Consider the following 22,212-nt stretch of genomic DNA (forward strand, 5'->3'; position numbering starts at 1 on the left):
CGGAGCTTTGCGCTTTCAGACCGTGAAAATCATAACTGTGAGGGTTGGAAAACAAAAGGGCCTTTCTCGCTGAGAGCAGGCTGATTAACACCCCCCTCGGGGCACCCGAAGGGCCTCGTCACCCTTCTGAGTAAATATGTTTTGTTATTCCATGAAAAGGGTGACTCACCTGGCGAGGAAGCCCGAGCTCCCCGCAGCCACACGTGGCGCTCACAGGAGCCCCGGGGGTGTTACAGGGTCTGGGGGCGTGGGAGGGGCTGTCCCTGCCCCAGCACAGCCCCTCAGGGGTCCCCAAACACCGAGGAGCTCAATCCCCCCAATGCTGAGTGCTTCGGGCTCCACGGTGCCCAGCAGCTCCCACACCACAGGAAGGGGCTGGTTTGGCTGGGGGAACCTCTGGGGGTGTTTGGATGAGGAAACAGGACCCAGTTAGAGACCCTTGGGGGTGTTTGGGATCTTCTCTGTGCCACTGGTGGAGTCCAAGGCAGGTCAGGAACCTCTCAGAGGGTTCCTTGGGAGCTGCTCTGTGCCAGCTGTGCCACCAATGCCCAGAATGCCACAGCCCTTGGTGGCTTTTTCAGCCAGGTATTGCAGCACTTAATATGTTTTCTTCCTTTTGGAAGGCTCCAGAGGAAAGGGGGAGGCTGGAGGAGGGTGAAGAGGAGGAGGAAGGAGGAAGATAGGAGCAGTGTGCTTTCTGCACAGATTTACTGCTCCATCTGCTTCCCATGACACTTCTGGGGTGCTGGACATGGTGTCACTTCATTTCACTCCATTTCAACCTTCTGGAAGGTTTTCTGTAGCAGGAGGGAGTTGGTGTCAGTGGCAGCTCAGGACACGGGGCAGAGCAGCTGCTTGGGCCAATTCACGCCTTTTATTTGTTCTTTTTTTAGCTGTCAGGCTCATACTTTGTCCTTTATGAGCACGTCCTGGGTAGGGCCATGCCTGCAGAGATCTGCTCTGCACAGACAGGTCGGGTTTAGCCAAGGAAAGAAGAGGAGGCTCCTTCAGAGGGGTCACAGAGAATTCTGCCACAGCCACTGGAGGACAATCCCTTGTTCCAGCCCTTCTCCATGGCCCCAGAATTTCAGATCCAAGGCTTCCCACCTTGCCCAGCCCATCCTGCAGCCCCTGCAGCTCCATGGATCCCCTCCCCTCACACAGGAGAAATCCAGGAGGAGAAACCCAGGAGGAGAAATCCTGGAGGAGAACACAGGAACCTCACACAGCCCACCCCACCCTGCAGGCCCCGGAGCTCCATGGATCCCCTCCCCTCACACAGGAGAAATTCTGGAGGAGAAATCCAGGAGGAGAAATCTTGGAGGAGAAACTCAGGAGGTGAAATCCTGGAGGAGAAATCTTGGAGGAGAATCCAGGATGGGAAATCCTGGAGGTGAAATCCTGGAGGAGAAATCCAGGAGGAGAACACAGGAACCTCACACAGCCCACCCCACCCTGCAGCCCCTGGAGCTCCATGGATCCCCTCCCCTCACACAGGGACCTCACTCAGTCCCGAGAGGAGGTGACAAAGAGAGGGATGTTTCATCCTTTTCCCCTCCTCGTTTGCACAGGTGCATTCCAGGGAAGCACTCCCAAGTCTTATTCATCACCAATATTTGTTCCTCTGAAAATGTTCTTTCATCTTCTTGTCGGTGTCTGGGCATTTTATTTTGCTCAAATCCCAGAAACAAGGAACCATATTAGCAGCCCTGCAGGAGGGACTCTGAGGCTCTCTGCCTCTCTTGTTCTTCCCCAGCCTGTCCTGTGGCCACCCCAGTTTTCCTTGGCCATTTCCACTGTGAGCAGAGTGTGCTGTCCCCCTGCCAGTCTCTCACTCCTCCCCATTTCCCTCTGCTTCCTCCTGGGAACAGAAAAGTGGCTTCAAATTGCTGCTGACCACCCCATCCCACCCATGCCACCATGGTCTTGCCCATTTTCACACCTATATCACCATTAATAAAGTTTAGGGATGTGTTAATAATGTTTAGGGCCTTCAGGGTGGGAAAACCCAGGATGAGGCAGAGGCGTGTTCCTGGTGGGATTTTCACTGCAGGGTTTTCACTGACTGGCATTGCTGCTTCAACCCAAAACCTCCGCAGTAAATTCAGTGTAACCTGGGTTCTAATTGGGGTAATGAGCCCTGATGTAATATTTTTACACCTGTGTGACACAGATTCAGGGTTAGGGCAGAAAACCCCCTCCCTGAACCCCATTAATTTTTCCCTGCTGATTTTCTGTGGATACAGAGAGCACAAAGAAAATGTAACAGCTTGGCCAAAGAGCCACTGAACTCTTTGGCCTCACTGCAGGACCAGCAATGTCAAAGTCAAGAGGTAAATGATGTTTATTTTCTGAGGGGTCTTGTGATATCTCTGCATTTGCTTCAGCGCTGGGCAGGAGTTTGACAGCCCTGCTGCAAACAAACCATTTTCTACAGCAGCTGCTCCCCCAGGCCATCTCCTCATGCCTTGCACAACACAGACAGAAAAGCAGAGAGAAAAGACAGAAAGGCCACGTTAGGGCAGAACAAGAATTGCAGTTTGGCTTCCTAAGTGCCAATGGCAGCAACATCCCAGTGCCTGACAGAGAATTGCATCACTCCAGGACACAGAGGCCTCCTCAGCCTGGGGCCAGCACTGGCTGTGAACACACAGCAAACAGCTTTACACTGATTTCTGGGCTGCTGAGCTTGTTGATGTCAGCAGAAGGTGACAATGGAAGGTGACAATGGAAGGTGACAGTGGAGGTGTCAGTGGAGGTGTCAGGACTCACCACAGGTGAGTCCCATCCAATCCCCACCTCAGAGAGCCAGGTGCTGGCTGGAGCTGGGCACGGGCATGGGGTGGCACAGCTCAGGGTCACTTGGGGGGGATTTTTGGGGTGATTTTTCCAGAAGGTAGCCAGCCCTGAACACATTTTCTCCTTCTGAGCTTCCCAGGGCTGTGAACAGAGTCAAAGCCAGTGTGTGCTCAGAGCTGGCTGCAAATGGAACCAGAGCATGGAGTCACCTCGTTCTACTGCCAAAACCTTCCTCTTTCCCCAACCTTGGTGCTTTACTGTCCTTTAAAACCACCCAAACACCCCAGGACAGAGAAGATGTTCAGCTTGAGGACCCAACCCAGCATTTCTCCCTTTTGGTCCCCTCCAGCTGGAGTCAGGCTGATGTGTGTGAGACGCTGAACGTCCTGAGGTTAGGAATTCCATCTGCCAAGGATGTCATCCAGGTGAATTTACCAGGCAGGAAAAGGAAAGCTGCCAGGAAATCACTCCCTCTGCAATCCCAGAGCAATCACAGATGGGAAGGGGCTGTGCTGGCCATGTCAAAATGTTTGCCCAGGGATGTAAGGACAGGAAAAAACAATGGCTGGTAATAAATGAAAGGTTGGAAAGATTGTAAAGTGAGATGAAGGAATTTAAGGCAGGGAGTTTATATGGCCTATTTCCTGATAAAATCAGACGTTTCAAAGTGTCCCTTCACAGTGTGGCAACACTGCAGCGAGCCCAAGGCATTTATGGGCAGCAGAATGGGCAGTTTCCTTGAAAGAGGATATTTCAGGGACATGGTTTTAAGGGTTGCTCCACGGCTCTGTGCCCACTGACACTGGAAGAAACCCTTGAGCCAAAATGTCCAGCAATCCAGAAGGATGCTGGGGGGTTATTTATCATCCCCTGCTCCTGGGGGGTTATTTATCATTCCCTGTGTGGGAATGCTGAGTGCAGCACTCAGGCCTGTCTGCTCTGGGCTGGACACTGCAAACACATATTTGAGACATGGTCACCTTTCAGTGTTTTTTTCAGTCTTCTCCCTGTAATTTAGCAGTGATGACGGCGTGGCAGACCCTGGGATGGCGACAGACGCCCTTTAACCAGACTGATAATGGCTTTCCCTTTGAACCAATCTCCCTCCTCGAGGCAGCACCTTTGCCACGAGGCAGTAACCCAGGACAGGCTGTGCCCAGGTCTGCTGCTCCTCCCAGAAATGTCTGTGCTGCCTGGTACCGCTGGAAAGAAGCAGGAGGAGCTCAACCCCAATGCTCCAGCTGGAAAGGAACAAAAACTTGTTGTTCCCTCTGCATTTATTGTCACAGCAGAAATGTGTCTGTGCTGCCTGGTACCCCTGGAAAGAAGCAGGAGGAACTCAACTCCGATGCTGGAAAGGAGCACAAACTTTTTTGTTTCTTCTTCATTTATTGTCACAGCTGAAATTCGGGCAGGCTGAAGCACAGTCCCCACCATGGCTGAGGGCTGTGCTGGGGGATGCAGGGCAGGCACAGCAGCTGCAGCACCGACTCCTCACCTGCCCCAGGGTTACCTTGCTGTGCTCCAGCTGTCAGCAGCTGACCGGCATCTCCCTGTTGCTTTTTGAGCCTCTCCAGCCCCGGCTCCCACCCCGAAGCCGCGTCTGGGGCTTCCCTGTCGCACCACACCTGCGGGGCACGGAGGGGAGGCGAAGCTCGGCCCAGGTGGGAGGGACCGGGCTCCCGTTAAATCGCAGCTCCCGCAGGAGCCGGGCCTTGCACGGACCCACCCTTGTGGTTTATGAGCTCCAGGTGCCGGAGGTGCTGCCGAGGAGCCGCGCAGGAGCGGGGATAACGAGCCCAGGTACCTCCGAGTGCTGATTGCCAGCGCCAGCTCTGCCTCTGCCCTGCCTCTTCCAAGTCCTTTTATTTCCCTTTCAGTTCTCACGCTAATGCTGGTGCAGCTCGTATCAATTCTTCCCTTCCATCGCTCCTCTTACTGCTGCTTTGCGTTTTGCTGGGGGTTATTCTCCTGCCTCGGGAGGAATCTGCTCCTCAGGGATCTCAAATAACACAAGATGTGGTTGTTCAGTGCTGCCAGGGGGCAGAAACTGAGCCCTGGTGATGCAGAGTGGGGAAGGCTGCTGGATAGTGCTGTGGAATTACGCATATTGCTCTAGCTGAGGTTCTGAGGTTTTCTCAGTAGTCCATGGGGTTTATGACACGAGCAATTACCTTTCTGACCCTCTGGAAGCCTATTTAAGATTCCCAGTGGTGTTTGTTGTCTGTGCATGTGTCCCAGTGCATGTTCCCTGCTCTGCCTCGAGTGAGCTCAGCTGAGGTGAAGTGGCAGGGCTTGTGAGCTCCAGTGTCTCCTTCCTCCCCATGGGAGGCTGTGCTGTGGGAATTGTGGAGAGTTCAAGGCAATAAAAGTGCCATGTGGGGCCAGAGGTTTGTGTGGTGCCACTGAACCACAGCCAGGCAGGAAGGTCAAAGCACAGGGAATGGGGTCATTAACCCCGTGCTGTGAAACCAAAAATGCTGCGAAACCAAAACCAGGTTCAGGGCCTCCGTGCTTGTGTCAGAGGAGAGGGGATTATCTGCAGGATGGCATAGAAACTGTGCAGGTGGGAGTGCTTGGATCTGCTGCTGGTGTGGGTGGGTGTATTGGGAGGAAAATGGAGTCTGGGGAGGGGAGGAAATTCATCTAATCCCACCTCTACTGCTTGGAGCCAAGGGAAGAGCCTGAAGCGTGTTCTCCATGAGGTTTCCAGGCCTGGCTGCAGCCCTGTGCACTGCAGGGGCTGTGCCCAGGCCAGCACAGGTGTTCAGAGCCCTTCTGGAACCTGCAGTGTGCAGAGCCCCCCGTGCAGCAGCTGCCACCCTCTCCCCCCCTTTGTCACCCCCTAAATGCAGGGAAGGAGCCTCTCTCACTGCAGATTGCTCTGATGCTGCCCCCGAGTCCCACAAGGGCTGCGGGGAGATGTTCCCATGGTCTCAGAGAAGAAACATCCTGGCTTGTGCTCCGAGGAGCTCGTTAGCGTCTGTTGCTGTAACTCATCTCCAACATTCTTAGGATTTGCTAATTTAGCCTATTTTTAGACAGACACCCTGCTCTAAAGGCCCTGCTGTCCCTGAGCCCCCCATGTCAACTGCTCACCCACAAAGAGGGGAGGGGAAACTTCTGCTGCTGTGCTGGGACCTCTCTTGGAAAGGAGGACCGGGCTCTGCGCTGCTCCTGTGCCCGGAGAAGCTCTTGCCAGAGGGGAAGGAGCTGTCCCGGGAGAGGAAAAGGCTGTAAGGCAGTGGGAGGGGGAGCTGCTGGAGCAGCGATTTCAACATTCCTGACAACCCGCCGCCTCCAAAAGCCCGGAGACCCTTCCAGAAGTCTGAAGTGTTGCTAAACAAGCAGCACTTTGGGAGGGGGGGGGTCCCCGGGGGTGGGTGGCTCCTGCTGGGGATGCTCTCGGCTTGCACTGGAGGGTTTCTCACTGCCCCACATCCTGCTCTGGCGCTGCTCGTGTGGATGCTGCCCTATGGTGCAGCTCCAGGAGCTGGGCAGACACCAAGATGCTGTCTGGGATTTCATAAACGCTCCTTTTTCTGGCTGCTGAGGCTCCTAAATGCTTGTATCTGAGAGAGGGAGGAGGCTCTGACAAAATCCCCCTTGGTCAGCCCCTCCTCGGGGCACCAGGTGCTGGAACCCCTCGGAGCTGGGCTATATCAATATCTGCCATGTGATACCGTGGCTCTCCCTGCTCTGCAGGCAAAACACAGCACAACCATGGGAACTTTCTTCCTCGGCCCCCTCAGCACGCCCCTCTAATCCAGGCAAGCCGCCCGCAGCGATTAAACCGCGTGTAATGAGCTCTGGAAATCCTGGGGGTCCCAGCAGTTCCCTCTGCCCTGCCTGGCCGGGGGATGTGTGACAGCCTTGTCATCGGGAGGGCTCCCAGGGCTCACGTTGCGAGGGAAAACCAACCAGCCTTGGCAGCTGCCGGAGCTGTTTTGGGGTCTGCGCAGGCAGGGAGCGAGGCCGTGTCCCGGCTCGGGTGTCTGAGCCCCAAATAACCGCGCTGGGACAGCGGGCCCGCAGCTGCCGGTGATGCTGAGGGGCAGCCCAGAGAGGGGCTGGGGGGTTCCTGCAGAGGAAACAGGAGGGACTTTGCTCTGTGAGCATCCCCGGGCTCGCTCTGCGGCGGGGCTGAGCCGTGCCCGGCGGCTTTGGGAAGGGCGGGCGGGGATCGGGGTGTGCCCGCAGCGCCCTGGCCCCGGGGCACCCGAGCCTGGAGCCGCGCCCTGAGCCCTCCAAACACAGCCCCCTGTGCCCTCCAAACACAGCACCCTGTGCCCTACACCACCCCTCCAAACGCAGCACCCTGTGCCCTGCAGAGCCCTGAGTCCTCCAAATACAGCACCCTGTGCCCTACAGCACCCCTCCAAACGCAGCACCCTGTGCCCAGCAGCCCCCCAAACACAGCACCCTGTGCCCTGCAGCCCCCCCCCAAACACAGCACCCCACCTCTGCACCCCTCCAAACCCAACAGCCCTCCAAACATGGCACCCCACCCTCTGCAGCCCGCCAGACTCAGCACCCTACCTCCTACAGCCCTCCAAATGCAGCACCCCACCTCCTATAGCACCCCAACCCCTGCAGCCCCCCAGACACAGCACCCCACCCCCTGCCCCACCCGGGTGCTCCAGTCCCAGTCTGACACCCCCAGCCCAGCTCATTTCCCTACCTCTGCCATGAACTGGGGTTACTGGGCTGAGCTGCAGCTCCAGGTCCTTCACTGAGGACATTTCTAAGAGTGTCCAACTGCCTGTGAAATCTGTGACTTGTCCCCTTCAGCTTAGACAGAGTTCTGTTCCATGGTCTGCTTCCAGTAGGAGAAACTCTGCCATTTCCAGTCTGGTTGTGTTTGTGCCCATTTCCAGTCTGGCTGTGTTTGTGCCAGTTTATTTCCATCCCTTTCTGTGCTAGCCTTGAGACAACAGAGCTCCTTCCCTGGAATTTCCATGCAGGAATCTCCAGGCCTGGCTGAACCAGCCTGCCTGGGCATGGCTGCAGTGCTGGGGTTCCTCTGATTCTGCCCCAGAATCAGGGCACAGAGCCCAGGGCATGGCTCATGGCACGGTGTGGTACCTGTGCCCATGCCTGGCCTCTCTTCCCTGCCCAGGGGCACAGCCAGACCCTGCCCAGCCCATTCCCTGTGGCTCTGGGGAGTTCCTGATCTCTGTGGGCAGCATTTGCCTGTGCCACACTGGTGGCCAGCAGCCACCCTGTGATTCCTCCTTCACCTCAGCCCTTCCCCTTTGCTCCTCAAGCACGAGAGCCAAGGCTCCAAATTCCTCTGAGGAGCTTGGGAGAGCTCTCACTTCAACCCAGAGAAGGGAAGGGAGGAGAAATGAGGTTTGGAGGCTAATTCTGGCAGCATCACACTTGAGAAAGATCAAAAACTCAGGGCAGGAGTACAAGAAAGGAGGGAAGCTGTTGCATGCATGCTCCTGGAGGCCCCGGCAGCCCCGGTTCATGCATCCTGCACGTTATTTCTGTACCTACTTAAATTAAAACCAGCCTTGTCTTGTGGATGCTGACTGGAGCCAGGCAGTTCTTCTCCCCAGGGGAGAATCCAATTTTCACTCCATCTCGCTTGTGTTTTTGACCTGGAATGACTCTGCTTTTTATATTTAACAAACGCTCCCTCCGCGCCTGGGACCACGCTGCGCTTCTCACGCAGAGCTGGCACCGCTGTGGCACACGGTGCCCCGTGCCAGGAGACCTTGGGTGGTTCCCCAAGGTGGGCATCTGCTTACCTGGGCTCTGACTTGCACCCCCTGGTGCAGTCCTGTCACTCCTGAGGCGGCAAAAACTTTGTGGGCAGAGCCCTGGCATGGAAAGGGGGATTGGTGCCAGGCTGTTCATGCATTCACTGTGCCCTGGGGCTGGCTCTGGGAATGCCAAGGAAGGGCCAGGGCTGGTGCTGGGCTCTGGGAATGCCAAGGAAGGGCCAGGGGTTGGTGATGGGCTCTGGGGATGCCAAGGAAGAGCCAGGGGCTGGTGCTGGGCTCTGGGAATGCCAAGGAAGAGCCAGGGGCTGGTGCTGGGCTCTGGGAATGCCAAGGAAGAGCCAGGGGCTGGTGCTGGGCTCTGGGAATGCCAAGGAAGAGCCAGGGGCTGGTGCTGGCCGTGGCACAGCCAGCAGAGAGGGCACCATGGGCTGTGGCACTGCTGCAGTCAGAGGAGGGACCCCACCACCTGCAGCCCCATACCCATCACCAATTTCTGGCAGATCCCTTCCACAGGGATAACCAGCTCCAGCCTCAATCCATCCCCTCTGGGAACTGTGGCACACCTGGCTGCAACAGCACAGCCCCAAATTCCCAGGGGTTACCACCTCTAGGAATAATTAGCAACAATTCAGAGCTGGCTAATTCAGGCTCCAGAGGCGCTTCCCTTGCTGCAGCACAGCCCCGCTCCCACTCCCGGGACTGAAACCCTTCAGAGGCTCGGGAGACACGGCGGGGGCCGGGCTGGCAGCGAGGTGAATGGGGTTCAGGTATTTATTCACGCCTGCAGCTCTCGGAAGCCCTGGAGAGGCTTTGCCTGCCCTGACTCGCCCGGGGCTGGGTGCTGACAGCAGCAGCGATGTTCTGCTTCGAATTCCCGACATTTGATGAGCCCGGGTGTCTCTCTAGCAAGATCTGGGGCTTCTCCGGGGTTATATAACTGAGGCAGGGCAGAGCTGCCCTGTTCGGAGGCACCCCCCGCTCCTGCTCTGACACCTGGCAGGGTAATTAGTCACTGATTACGGGCGGTGACGCAGGGCACCAGCCCAGCTCCTGCCCGCGCCCACGGGGCTCAGGGACTGCCTGCGAGCAACGTGTCTGCTTCCTAATCCTGTGACTCCATCGTTAATCAGCCCGGGATAAGAGAGTAAATAAGTCTGTCACTGGAGGCTGGTGCAGGGCAGGACAAATATTTTATTAAGTGTACTGTGAGAGTGTTCACAGGGGCCTTAGGATGAGGGAAGGGATGAGGATCTGGCTCCGTGTTTCAGAAGGCTTGATTTATTATTTTATGATATATATTATATTAAAACTATACTGAAAGAATAGAAGAAAGGATTTCATCAGAAGGCTGGCTAAGAATGGAATAAGAATGAATGATAACAAAGGTTTGTGGCTCAGACTCTGTCCAAGCCAGCACACTTTGATTGGCCGTTAATTAAAACAGCTAACATGGGCTAATCAAAGATCTACCTGTTGCATTCCACAGCAGCAGATAATCAATGTTTACATTTTGTTCCTGAGGCCTCTCAGCTTCTCAGGAGGACAAATCCTAAGGAAAGGATTTTTCATAAAAGGTGTCTGTGACAGTGTACCCCTCTGTTTGTGGGTGTCACACGCCAGATCCGCACAGGATGTGGAGAGGGAGCATTAACTCCTGCCAGCAAAGCTTTGGCTCTGGATCTCTGCATCCCCCGTGTCCCCACCAATTCTGCCCTCCCCAGGGACCAGAGAGGATGGTGTGGTGCTGGCACAGGGACTGTGCTGGGCCTGGGTGTCCCCAACACGGAGATCTGGGCTGGCACAGAGGGTACAGAGGGGTGCAGGGTTGTTGTCCTCATCCTAAGGCAAAAGGGTGAAGGTGGCAGCGTGTGGCAGAGGGACAGCTCCTGCCCAGCAGCAGCTGAGGGAACCCCATTTGATTGCTGATGCAGCAGGACAACTTCCCCACCTCCAAACAGCATCCCAAGACCCTTTTCCCAAGACCTCTGAGGCAAGCCAACCTCATTCCATAGGGGTTTATAATGGGGAATAAATAAACACTTTCTGCCTAAAGCAAAGTATTCAAAGCCTATCTGCAGTCAGATTCCTCAAGCAGCACCACCACTGAGGCAGCAGCCACGTCCACAGGCCTGCAGACTTGTGTTGTACCAGGAAAATGAAATCCTGGATTAGCTGTACACCCCCTTGCAGGACGCTGCCCTGGCAGGCAGCTCCAGCTCTCTGCCCCACAGGGCCCCCGGGGGCCAGGGTCCCCTGGGAAGGCTGCTAGAGCCTTCATTTCATTCTTAATCCAGAAAAATAAGCAAATAAAGGCAGGATTCCATTTTAGGCCTCTGTATCCTGAAAAGCTGCTGCCAATCAGCCTCTCATGTGCTGGCCTGGCTGTGCTGTGGCACCGGGAGCAGAGGCTGGAGGGGCTGGAAAAGCAGCACAGGGGGACTTGATTTCATATGAGCTGAATTCCAGCTTTCACTCCAGTGGAAAAGTCCATAAAAACGGGGATTTGGAGCCTGCTCCTGCCCGGGGCATGCCTGTGTAACCACTCCTCTCTGCATTCCTCAGATTCCTGTTCCGCTGGAGACTGGATTGAAGACGGGGTCTGAGGTCCCTGCTGGAGGAAGAGGAGAAGGAGGAGGAGGTTTCCCTTGGCCTCTGAGCTGTGAAAGCAGAAAACCAAAGCATGTCCCAGGTCATAGAATCCCACGTGCTGCGTGTTGGGCAGACTGTGTGCATTTCCTCACCCGAGGAAAGCAAGAGCCTGCACCCAGCCGGGTACCCCAGGCTGCCGGGCAAGTACGTCTACTACTCCACAGAAACCTGGACTGAGCCCCCCTCCATGGTGCACCCCAAGGCTCACCTGCTCCCCAGGTATGGAGCCCAGCCCCTGCCAGAGCATCTGGCTGCTCACACGCAGGGGAAGGACCTGCAGAATTCCTCCTTGGAGAGACCCCCTGTGCTGAGCCAGCCAAAGGAGGAGGAGAACGGCAGCACGGACCCTGAGGACCAGCCAATGTCTCCCTCCCTGGATATAACCATAGAGACTCTCAACAAGATGATCCTGGAGATTGATCCCACCTTCCAGCCACTGCCATGCAGGCCAGTGAGGGCTGCAGGCCAGCCTGCTGCTCAGGGGGACACTGTGGCCACCAAGAAGCAGGAGCAGGAGGCAATAGGTGAGGCAAAGGAAGGGCTTGGGCTGTGGAGCCACCAAAGCTCCCATCTGGTGACAATCAGAGCCTGGTTGGGCACACGTCTGTCCCCCGGAGCCACAGAAGGTCCTGTGCTCCTGAGAAGGCTGGAAATGGGCACCAGGGACATTCCCTGCTGTCCCCAGGGGGATCGGTGTCCTGACGTCAGGGCTCCATAATAAGAATCCAGAATTGGGTATCCAAGCTCTGTCTGACCCCAGTGCTTCCACAGCCCTGCCCTGATCACTGTTGACATTTCTCATGTCCAAGCAGCTCAAAGGGGTCCAGAAAGGAACAGGGAAAACAGCTTTTAGTTCTACCTGCTGTTCATTTCCCTGTGTTTGAAGAAAACAATTCTCATCACAAATGGGACTTGCAGCTGTTGGAAAACTTCTAATCCCAGCTGTCACCACCAGTGACAGGCTCTGGGTGCCCAGTGAGGACCCTGCTCCCCTCAAGGGCAGCAGAGCCTTTGCCAGGGTCACACTTGACCTGAGGGAGCACATGGGTTTGCAGCCAGATTTCCAGAGCCCTGGGCTAAGGTATCGAGTGTTGCACAACCATCCCATTTAAGTGTTCCCAACCCTTGTGCCAGGGAAATTCTTTTTCCAGGGCTTGTGCACTCCCTGGGCAGCATACCTGGCATAGGCAAGGCACCAGCAGCACATACCAGCCCTGCCTCTGCTCACAGTGCCTTGTGTGACCCCTTGTGCAGCTCTTCCCTGCCATCCCTGCAGCCCAAACTCGGATTTGTGGTCCAGCTATTCCTGCCTGGGCTCTCCTGCTCATTTTGGGTGTTCAACACTCTGTATATGGGGAGCTGACACTGCTGACAGGACAGTTCAGGGTGGTTCAGGTGCCTCAAGCTTCCCAAAAGCTTTACTGCACATCCTTGTCTTTACACATGGAAATGCCTCAACAATCAGTCCCCCACAGCAAGGTCAAATGTGGAGGTGTTAAAGACAACAAAAACCAAATTCAATTCTCCCTGAGCCCTCATGCAGACATAGGGAGAAGGATGAGGCGGGCGTGAGGGTGTGCAAGGCAGCAGCCCTGCAGGAGCCAGGCAATTCCAGAGCAGACAGTGTCTGCTTCCTGCTGGGATGGACAGGGTGGCCTTGCAGATAAAACACTGTGCCAAAGTGCAGATCCAGCTCTGGCTGCTCCCTGCCTGACCCATTGCACTGCTCAGGGGCTGGAGCCCCAAGCAGCTCCTCAGGTAACGTGCTGATGGTCTGGAGAACCTGGCTGCAAGCGTGGAACTGAACATCTGGAGAGCTGGCCATGAATTCAGTGGGGAAAGCCTCACTCCAGCTTTCATTTTCTTTTAACAGCTCTTGGTTTTTTACACAAACTTCCTCCCGTAGTGCAGTGTTCACTCACCTGCTCCTGCTCCAGCCCTGCAGCCTGTGCCCTGGTGTGAGGGTGTCAGGGACTGATGGTGCCCAAGAGAGGTGAGAGGGGCCTGTTCTTGTCTTTTTTAGTGGAGAACATGAGGGAGCTTTAAACTCAATCTGGATGGGCCCCTTCCAGCTCAGCACAATCTATGAAATGCTGCAGCAACAGGAGGCACTTTCATGAGAGGCTCTATTCCCTCTGGATCCTTCTAGATCCTAGAGGAGAAAGGAGATCTCAGAGCTTGGCTTGCGTGACATCTGGGCTCCGTGTTTGTGGCACTTTTGCCACTCCTTGATGCTGGAAAACTTGCCAAGGTCTTGAGCAAATATTTGAGGTTTAACCACAGGTGATAAGAGGAGCAAAGGCAGAGAAGTAGGAGGTAAAAGGCCTCAGGAGCCTGGTGCACAGACTCTTGTCAGTTCTTTAAAGAACAATTAAAATCCACATTTCTTTCTCATTTTGGGGAGATGTTGACAAAAGGGTTTGAGCACTGGTGCCAGGGCACATGGACACAGAGATGCCCCCAGGTTGGGCATTGGAGGAGCTGGCTTTGGCTCTGTCCTGCCATGAGCCAGCTGTGTCCCCACTGGGGACCAGCCCTCCTGGCACACCCAGCGCCTCCTTGGCTGTGTTTATCCAATTTTCTGCTGGGATTGGCACAAAGGGGCTCAGGGAATCACTTCAGTACAGCCCTGTGCTTTTCCTGCTCACCCAGCTCCGTGCCCCAGAGCTCAGGTTGCTGCTTGGGCCAGCAGGTCCATCAGGACCTGTCACACCACGGGCAGGGAGCTCAGGGCTGTCAGAGCAGTTTGTCTTTGCCGCAGCAAACAGGATTTTCCCTCTCTGAGAAACACCCTTGAGAAGGGGAACTTTGCTGAACTCCACGGCAGGGCAAGGAGCAGGAGCTGAAAGAAAAGCTGGGCACGTCCAGGCTGGAAGGGAGGTGCACACCTCTGGCTCTGGGGTGATTAAGTGATTAACCACAGCAGCAGCTCCCCTGGGATGTGATGAATCTGCCTGCTCTCAAATCAAGTCTGAGTTGCTAAAAGGGCTCTTCCAGCTCAGCCAGAAATGCTGGCTTTGTCCAAGGAAGCCTGGATTTGATGTGTACCAGGTTCTCCAGGTGCTGGCTGTGAGGCTCCACTGGGGGTGTTGGACAGGAGATGCTGTCAGGTGTGTTCTCATGTCACTAAGGGCAAGTGGAAGGGCTGGCTCTGAGCAGAAAGAAGCCCAGAGCAGGACAGAGGCGCAGAGACTGCTCCAGGGAAATCTGTGCAGGGAGGGAGAAAGGAGGAGAGAGCAGCCACCCCCTGACAGGTGTGTGCTTGCCGGTCCTGTACACCAGGAATGTTGTACCTGCCCCTGTCCCACGTGCATTTGTCACTGCCCCAGCTGTACCTGGGCCCAGGTGACATCCCCTCTGCCCAGGGTGTGCAGGGCCACCCTCCGAAGCTGACGTCACCCCGGGGGGAGCAGCCAGGTGTTTTTCTCTTGAGTCAGGTACAAACAGAGCAGCTGCTGGAGGGAACACCCTGCTCTGGCTGCAGGTCCCGGCAGGTCCTGGCTGGGTAATGCTGGCGAGGGGGGTCTGAGCAGGCAGACGTGGCCGCACGTAACCCCCTGCCTTCCCTGGGAGCCTGCCAGCACTGGGGGGGGGGGTCACCTCACCTTGGGCTCTGTGAGCAATCAGCCCTCACAGGGTCTCAACACGCTGCTGCACCCCCAGCCCTGCAGAGAGGGAGCCAAAATTCCCAGCCGGAACAACAGACACGTGTTCCTCACAGAGCTTTGCTGAGGAGCCCAGCTTGCACACCAGATCATTCATGATCTCCTCTCTCTTTCTCTCTCTGCAGACATCAAGTACATAGAGCTGACACCAGGCAGAGCCACGGGGCCTGAGCTGCCACAGGGCTCCCCCAGCCCTTCAGGCACCCCCTTCTCCAGGTCCCCTCAGACCAGCAGCTTCCTGCCCCAAAAAGGAGCCCTGGGAGGCAAATACAGCTCCGGTGACAGCGTGGTTTTCTCCAGCCCACCCGGACCCCCGAGTCCCCAGCCGGCCGCGCTGAGCAGCAGCAAAGCAGCCGAGAGCAGCAGCGCTCCCTGGCAGTGCCTGGCAGGACACACAGACACAGCCTCCTGCAGCCCCGGGGCCCTCAGCACCTCCCCAGGTGTGGAGAACCTGCTGAAGCCCGTGCAGGTGCTGAGGGCCCAGCAGAGGGGCAGCTGGGTGTCCCAGCTCTCCACCAGCCCTGGCTCGGACACCAGCTACATCCTGGGCAGGTAAATGCCACCTGCGCCCGCTGGAAGGGGCACAGGGCAGTCCCTCACTCCCTGGTGGTGCCCTGCAGGGTCGGTGCAGTGGCTGGCATGGTTTCTGTGTGTGAACACCCCCCCGATATGTGCTCTGTCTCCCTCCTGCAGCAGCACCCACTCGCTCCACAACGACGACTCCGACGCTTCGGCCGCTGCCTCCCTGTCCCCCTCCAGCTCCCTGGGCAGCCCCTGCTCCCCTTCCTCGGGCATCGTGGCTCACCCCAGGGAGGCTTTGGGCCAGAGCTCCCCCCAGCCGCGGGCAGGCAGCTCCCCCAGCGCCTCCCCGGCCCAGAAGGGCCAGGCCAGCAGCTGCCCCCCCTCCATCCTCACCTCTGCTGCCGACATCCCGGTGCTGCTGGTGAACGGGTGCCTGGAACAAGGGGATGGACCCCCCCAGCTGGCCAGAGCCCCCCCAAGCTCTGCCAAACAGCCCCCCCTGGCCGGCTGCAGCCCGGCCTCGAGGCTGGGGGGCCTGAACAACGCTCAGTCAGCGCCCACCCTCAGCTGCCTCTCAGACAGTGAGTCATGGGCAGGGTGGGGGGCAGTGCACAGCCCTAAACTGCTGGGAAATGGGGGGGCAAAGCCCATTTTCCCTCTGCTTTAGCTGGTTCTATTCCCTCTGCTTATAGACACAAAGGATGGGAGGTGCTGGCTGTGTTTCCCCATGGTCCAGGTGGTCTCCAGGTTGAGGGTAGTGACCCAGGGTTGGGCTCAGCTTTCTGCCCACCGGTGTCCTGGGACGTGGGCTCAGCAGCCAGGAATGCTCTGCTCCCTCCAGGAGATGCAGATGCACCTATTTATAGCACCTGAGAATGAGGAACATCATTCTGTGCTGTGCTGGGCTGTTTGCAGACCCAGAGCGGGCTGGGAGGAGGGGTTGGGGCTCCCGTTGGCTCTGAGGACACCAAAAGGCACCAGGGTTCACAAGGTCCCTCATTCAAGGGCAGACACTGGGGCTATTGTTCTCTGGAGGAGATGAGCAGAGGCAGCTCTCAGGGCAGAGGGTTTTAATTGGAATCTTTGTGGGAATAGCAAGAGGGTGTGTGGGTCAGATCCTGGTGTAAATCCCATGGTCCAGTGGGTTGTGCAGGGCTGGGCAGGCTGGCACTGCCAGGGAATTCCATGTGACCCTCTCTGCTCTACATCACAGCCTGCCAAGAGAGATAATTGCATGGAGAATGAGCTGTTCTGAGGAGTGGGGAGGAAAGGACTCAAAAAGATTGAAAGACCTTCAGCCCTGGCCACCCTGAGGGAGAAATGTCTTTGCTGGGCTCTGCCATCTGTGCGGGTCCTTCAGGCTCCTGCTGGCCTTGACACCCCGTGCTCTCTTGCAGGTCCCCTGAAGGCTGGGCAGCCCACCATGAAGTTTGTGATGGACACCTCCAAATTCTGGTTCAAGCCAAGCATCAGCAGGGACCGAGGTGAGGCAGGGTGTGACCCCACTCGGTCTCTGGCCTGTCCCCAGAGCTCCCCAGTGTCCCTGTGGGGACTCAGTGGGGGCAAATCAAATCCTGCTGGGCGCTGATGGGTGTGGAGGGACCTTCTCAAGGGTTGTGTCACGGCCCCTCTGTGTCCTCCACGCCCAGCAAAGCTTCTCCTGCCCATCACACAGCATGGCCTGGGCAGGGGCTGAGTGTCCTGAGGGCTGCAGGGACCATGGGACCAAGGCAGGGCCCTGCAGTTGGTGCCACACCAGGGACGTGTGCATGTCCTTGGCACACACTCCAGAGCTACTGCAGCCAAGGAGGGGCTCCCTGCAGAGCAGCAGGGCACAGGGCAGGCAGCTCCCACCTGTTGTGCTTGGCTGAGCCCCTGCCTATGCCCTGACAGCAATCCAGCTGCTGAAGGACAAGGAGCCGGGCACGTTCCTGGTGAGGGACAGCACCTCCTTCCGGGGCTCCTTCGGGCTGGCCATGAAGGTTCCTGGCTCCCCCTCGGGCAGCCAGACAGGTAAGGGGGTGCACGGGGGGCTGCTTCAAGGGTTTAACTGAAATTACTCAAAATAAAGCCACAGAGAAGCCACAGCACTGTGGTGTGTGGCATAGAGTCTCTGTGTGCCCTCTTCTCACAGGGGCTGGCACCATGGTGGTGGCACAAAGCAGCTCCAGTGATGCCCTGGGACAGGACTCTGGGGTGGCACGGTGGCATTGGGGCCGCTGCTGGTGCTGATCGTGGTTCCTCTTGCAGGTGAGGAGAGCAGTGACCTCGTCAGGCACTTCCTCATCGAGTCCTCCACCAAAGGGGTTCACCTGAAGGGCGCCAGCGAGGAGCTGTACTTTGGTAAGGATGGTGCTGTGCCCACAGCAGCCCTGGCAGCGCCAGGAGCTGCTCCCAAAGCCCTGGAAGCACCAGGTGAACGTGGTGCACACCTGCCAGCACAGGAACCCCCCAGCCCCAGGTCCTGCCTGCATTTCCCTGGCAGCTCCAAAGCAGGAACACGAGCTTCCTGTTGGGACGCTGCTGCAGGTGTGTGAGTGGGGGGTTCCAGGCAGCAGCCCCCCCTCCCCCCTAAACTCACAATTCTGATTGCAGGGAGCCTCTCTGCCTTCGTCTACCAGCACTCCATCACCCCTCTGGCGCTGCCCTGCAAGCTCAGCATCCCCACCCGAGGTAGGAGATGCGGCAGGAGGGAGGCTCCTCCCGCTGCCCCGGGGAGCTGGGCGAGGTCCTGGCCTGGGGAGGGGTCTGAGCCCCCCTCCGGGTGCCTGCGAGGGGCTTCTCCCCTGGCTGCAGGTGGAGCCGACCTGGGGACAGGAGGGTGGTGACTCCTTTCCGCTGCGGGCGAGGGAAGTGGGAGTGGGAGATCAGAGGTGAATGGAGAGGGAAATGAAGCACAATTGAGTTAATTACTGCTCTAAACCCCTGCAATTAGTGTCTTTTGTGAGATAAGGAAAAGCCAAAGAGGTGACCAGCTCAGCCTGGCCTGTGGCATCACTGCTCCTGCTTGTCCTTTGTGCAGATCTCGCTGATGGATTGGACAGCCCTGACTGCGCCCCTGAACCTGCCCCGGCCCTGGCCAGGAAAGCTGCAGGTGAGGACAGGAGCCAGCTGCTGGCCCTGGGGACAGCCTTGGGCACACTGTGACAGCAGCAGGTCACCCCCGTGCAGGGCTGGGCACTGACATCCCCCTCCAGCTTCCCCATGGGGCTGGAGATAGCTGCAGGATTCCTGCAGATTTTTCCGTGAGTTGCAAGGAAACCTGATATTTTTAAGGAAAGGAAACTTTGAGTCCTCAAGCTGCTTGAAAGCACAGCTCTTGAGGTCGTGAGGCTGATGAAAGACCCCCGGGTTCCACAGTTTTAAAGAGTTCCTGATTTTTAAGCCCCTCTCTCCTGATGGGCTTCAATAGGGGTGGAACAGCTGGAGCTTTAGGAGAGGGGTGGGCAGTCAGGGGCTGGTGAAATTCCCTTGTAGGGCACATGTCGGAATGGTCTGTGGATGGGGAAGGGTCTGTGCACCTCAGCCTGGGTGGGCTCCAGGTGAGAGCAAAGAATGAAGGGCAGGAGACCACACGGACGGGTCACAACGCAGGCTGGGGAGTTGGGGACTGCTTTGTTTTGCTGGAAATTCTGAAAAATCAGTTGGCAGGCTGGAAAGTTTAGTTTGACCCAGAGCAGCCCTTTAAACAGCTCAATCAGCCTGAAATGTCATGTTTTAGGTTGGCCGTCAGCCCTTGGTTAGCTTCGGGTATTTCTGCTTTTCATTAAAGGAAATATGTAATAAACAGACAAGAAAAAACCCAGAAATGTGACATTTAGAAACGGGAAATTAAATACTTTGACTTTTACAACAATTAGCGCGAAGAATTAAAGCAAACCAAACTAAATCAGCGAAGAATTTCTGAGTCACCAAATCTTTTTTAATTTTCGTCAAAACAAACCTGACCCGGGTCCATGAGAGGGATCTGCAGGATGACCCCTGGGACCCCTTGGCCCGGGTCACATCCGTGCTGAGCCGTGCTGTCCTTGCAGTGTGCAACGTCCTGTACCTCAACTCGGTGAACGTGGAGACGCTGACAGGAGCCCCAGCCATCCTGAAGGGCATCTGCTGCACCTTGGAGCTGGAGACGCTGCCCACCCCAGCCCTGGTGCACTTCAGGGTGACGGAGCAGGGCGTCACGCTGACCGACGTCCAGAGGAAGTAAGAGCTTGGGCGGGCCAAGGGATGGGGGGGGGGGGTTCATGGAGAGGCAGCTCCCTCCTCACCTCCCAGCCTCAGGAAAACATGTCCTGGTTGGACAAATCCGCGTCACCATGCAGGGATGGATGTGGCGCCTTAGCAAGGGGTGCTGGGTTTGGTGGCGTGGCAGGGAACCAGCTGCACTCAGGGTTGGGGTTTTGGGATGCCTTGAGACCCTCAGTCTCGCACAACAGGGGTAGATTTGCAAATTCATGTCCTTTCCCAGGCCCTTCCCTTCCCTAACGATTCCCTCTCCTCTTCCAGGGTGTTTTTCAGGCGACACTACCCCTTGGCTGCCATCAGGTTCTGTGGGATGGACCCTGAGAACAGAAAGTGAGTTTTGGGCAGCCGTGCCTGTCAGAACCACCCACCACTGCTGTGCTCCCTTCCCTGTGCTTCCCAGTGCCTCTGCACCACTTCAGATCCCAAATCCCATAAAACTGCCCTGGGCACGCCCTGCTGGGGTGGATCTAAACATAACCCTTGGCTTTGCAGCTGATGGAATGAGTTAAACATCAGCCTCTGAGCAACTCCAATTCTGTTCTTCCCCCAGGTGGCAGAAATACTGCAAGTCCTCCAGGTAAGAGCAGGGACCTCCTGCATGGGGTGGGGGGCTGGAATCTGGAGGAATGCTGCTGCTTTGGGAAGTGCCTGCATTGCAGAGCAGCAAAGAATGAGCTCAAAAAATGAGGAGGGGATGTGATAGAAGTTACCATGGTGGCAGGATGAGGCGTGGGACTGATGGGTGAAGCTTTTTGGGGGGGTTTGGATGAGAGGTTTGGCTGAGGCCAGTTTTCCACATCCCCTCATGCAGAACCCCTCGTCCAAATCCCACAACCTTCCCAGGGACTTGTGCTGGGTTCAGGAAGTGAGTTTATATCTGGCTCTACCTTGTGCTCAAGAATCTTTTCACAGCTGGGGAAGCCTTGCCAAAAATGCTCCTCCCGGCTGCTTGGCTTCCAAGGAAACGTGATTGGGGAGCGGGCCAAGGTGGAATTGCTGGAACTGGGATTTGGCTTTGTGGCTGGGCTGGTTTCAGCCTATTCCTTCAGATTCCTGGATGCAAACTGAATAAGCCTCTTTTCTTCCCCAAAGAATCTTTGGGTTCGTGGCCAAAAGCCAGACAGACTCGGAGAACCTCTGTCACCTGTTTGCAGAGTACGACACCGTGCAGCCCGTGTCCCTTGTCATCGACCTGCTCCGCCAGCTCCTGCCCAGCCCATAGGGACACACACAGCCCTGGGACACTCGGGGCCAGCAGCTGCCCACACACTGCTGAGCTTCTCCTGCTCCCCTTCTCCTGCTTCTGGGTTGCATTTTGGCAACAGCACGTAATTCGAATTTTTTTGTTATGCACCGTCACATCAGGAGCCTCAGCTAAGGACTTTCAGCTCTGGTGGGATGAGATGCTCCTCCAAGCCTCTCCATGGGGCACTGGCTGCCCTGGGGAAGGGATGGGAGCTGTGCTCTCTATGGAACCACTGTCCCTCAGCTGGACTCTCTGCTTTGAAGGACCACAATGCTCTGGCTGGGGTTTCCACCAGCCGTGAGGTGACCTGGGCTGGGGGAGCTCATGGAGCTGAACTGAACTGGGGACTCAGCCCTGACCCCCCAGTGCTGCAGGAGGGAAAATCTGGGGGAGGAATCGCCCCCCTGAGCAGCACAAAGAGGCAGCTTTGCAAATCAAAGTGTATAAAATGACTAAGTCCTGCTGGAAACCTGCTTGCCTCGAGGAGCAAGCAGCATCCACAGGCAGGAATTGACAGAGCAGCGCATTTTTCCTGGTGCTGGGAAATTCTCCTGCCCTTTTTACGCAGTGCGGGGTTGCGGGCGGGGCTCGACCTCCGAGCATTGCAGAGAGCTGGGAAATAAATGGTGACATTTCCATGACAGTGAAACATCCTCGGGTTTTTGGAAATGACTTGCCTGAATTTGGGCCGGATTCTCAGATGACGTAAATTGGCAGGGCCTCGAGGAAGACTCATGGTGCTGCCATGATCTGCAGCAGCTGAAGGGTCAGCTCGTGCTGTAGCTCAGAGCAGAAAGCAGCTCTGAGGCCACCACACTCTTCTCTACCTTATTTCTCATTTGGTGCCTCTGTTTTGGTTTAATTTTGACCCCCATGTTAACAAACCCTCGCAGGGGTATTTTCAATAAAGCAGTAGAATATTTTTCAATAACATCATGAGGATGGCAGCAATGGAGACACTTGCTCTGCTCCAGAGCAGCTGAACAGATGCACCCAGGGCACCCAGGGCTCCAGCCAGGCTGTGAAGCAGGTCCAGCTGTGGCCACTCTTGGCAATGACCAGAACAGATATTGGGGTCACTGTGGGGGGAGCACATGGGGCACCAAGAGGAGACAGCAGCAGCTTTGTCCCCCCAATCCCTCTGCCCTGAGCTCTGCTCAGCCACAGCCCAGCACTGCAGGGAGGGCTCAGGAGCTGGTGCCCAAGGGATCCAGGTGCCGATGCTGTCCCCATGGTGCTGCAGGGACCAGGGGGCTGCAGCTCCCCAAGGTCACAGGCAGCTTGGGCTGTGGGTCATGAACCCTGAGACCCTGGGGCAGCCCTGGGACCCCCAGAGCTGGCAACAACTCTGTTG

General features: G+C 56.7%; 1 protein-coding gene across 1 annotated transcript; it reads left to right on the forward strand.

Annotated features, from left to right (window-relative positions):
• The first annotated feature begins 4,539 nt into the window (after positions 1-4,539).
• Positions 4,540-21,754, forward strand: TNS4 (tensin 4). Its single transcript, XM_058820648.1, has 13 exons — positions 4,540-4,602; positions 11,094-11,704; positions 14,971-15,397; positions 15,539-15,948; positions 16,765-16,851; positions 17,261-17,380; positions 17,618-17,710; positions 17,963-18,040; positions 18,390-18,461; positions 19,402-19,570; positions 19,874-19,942; positions 20,163-20,189; positions 20,705-21,754. The coding sequence occupies exons 2-13, from the start codon at positions 11,212-11,214 to the stop codon at positions 20,832-20,834; spliced, it is 2,175 nt and encodes a 724-aa protein (XP_058676631.1). The 5' UTR covers positions 4,540-4,602; positions 11,094-11,211; the 3' UTR covers positions 20,835-21,754.
• Positions 21,755-22,212: the final 458 nt, after the last annotated feature.

Source organism: Ammospiza caudacuta, chromosome 27 (genome assembly GCF_027887145.1).
Source record: "Ammospiza caudacuta isolate bAmmCau1 chromosome 27, bAmmCau1.pri, whole genome shotgun sequence".
Classification (NCBI taxonomy): domain Eukaryota; kingdom Metazoa; phylum Chordata; class Aves; order Passeriformes; family Passerellidae; genus Ammospiza; species Ammospiza caudacuta.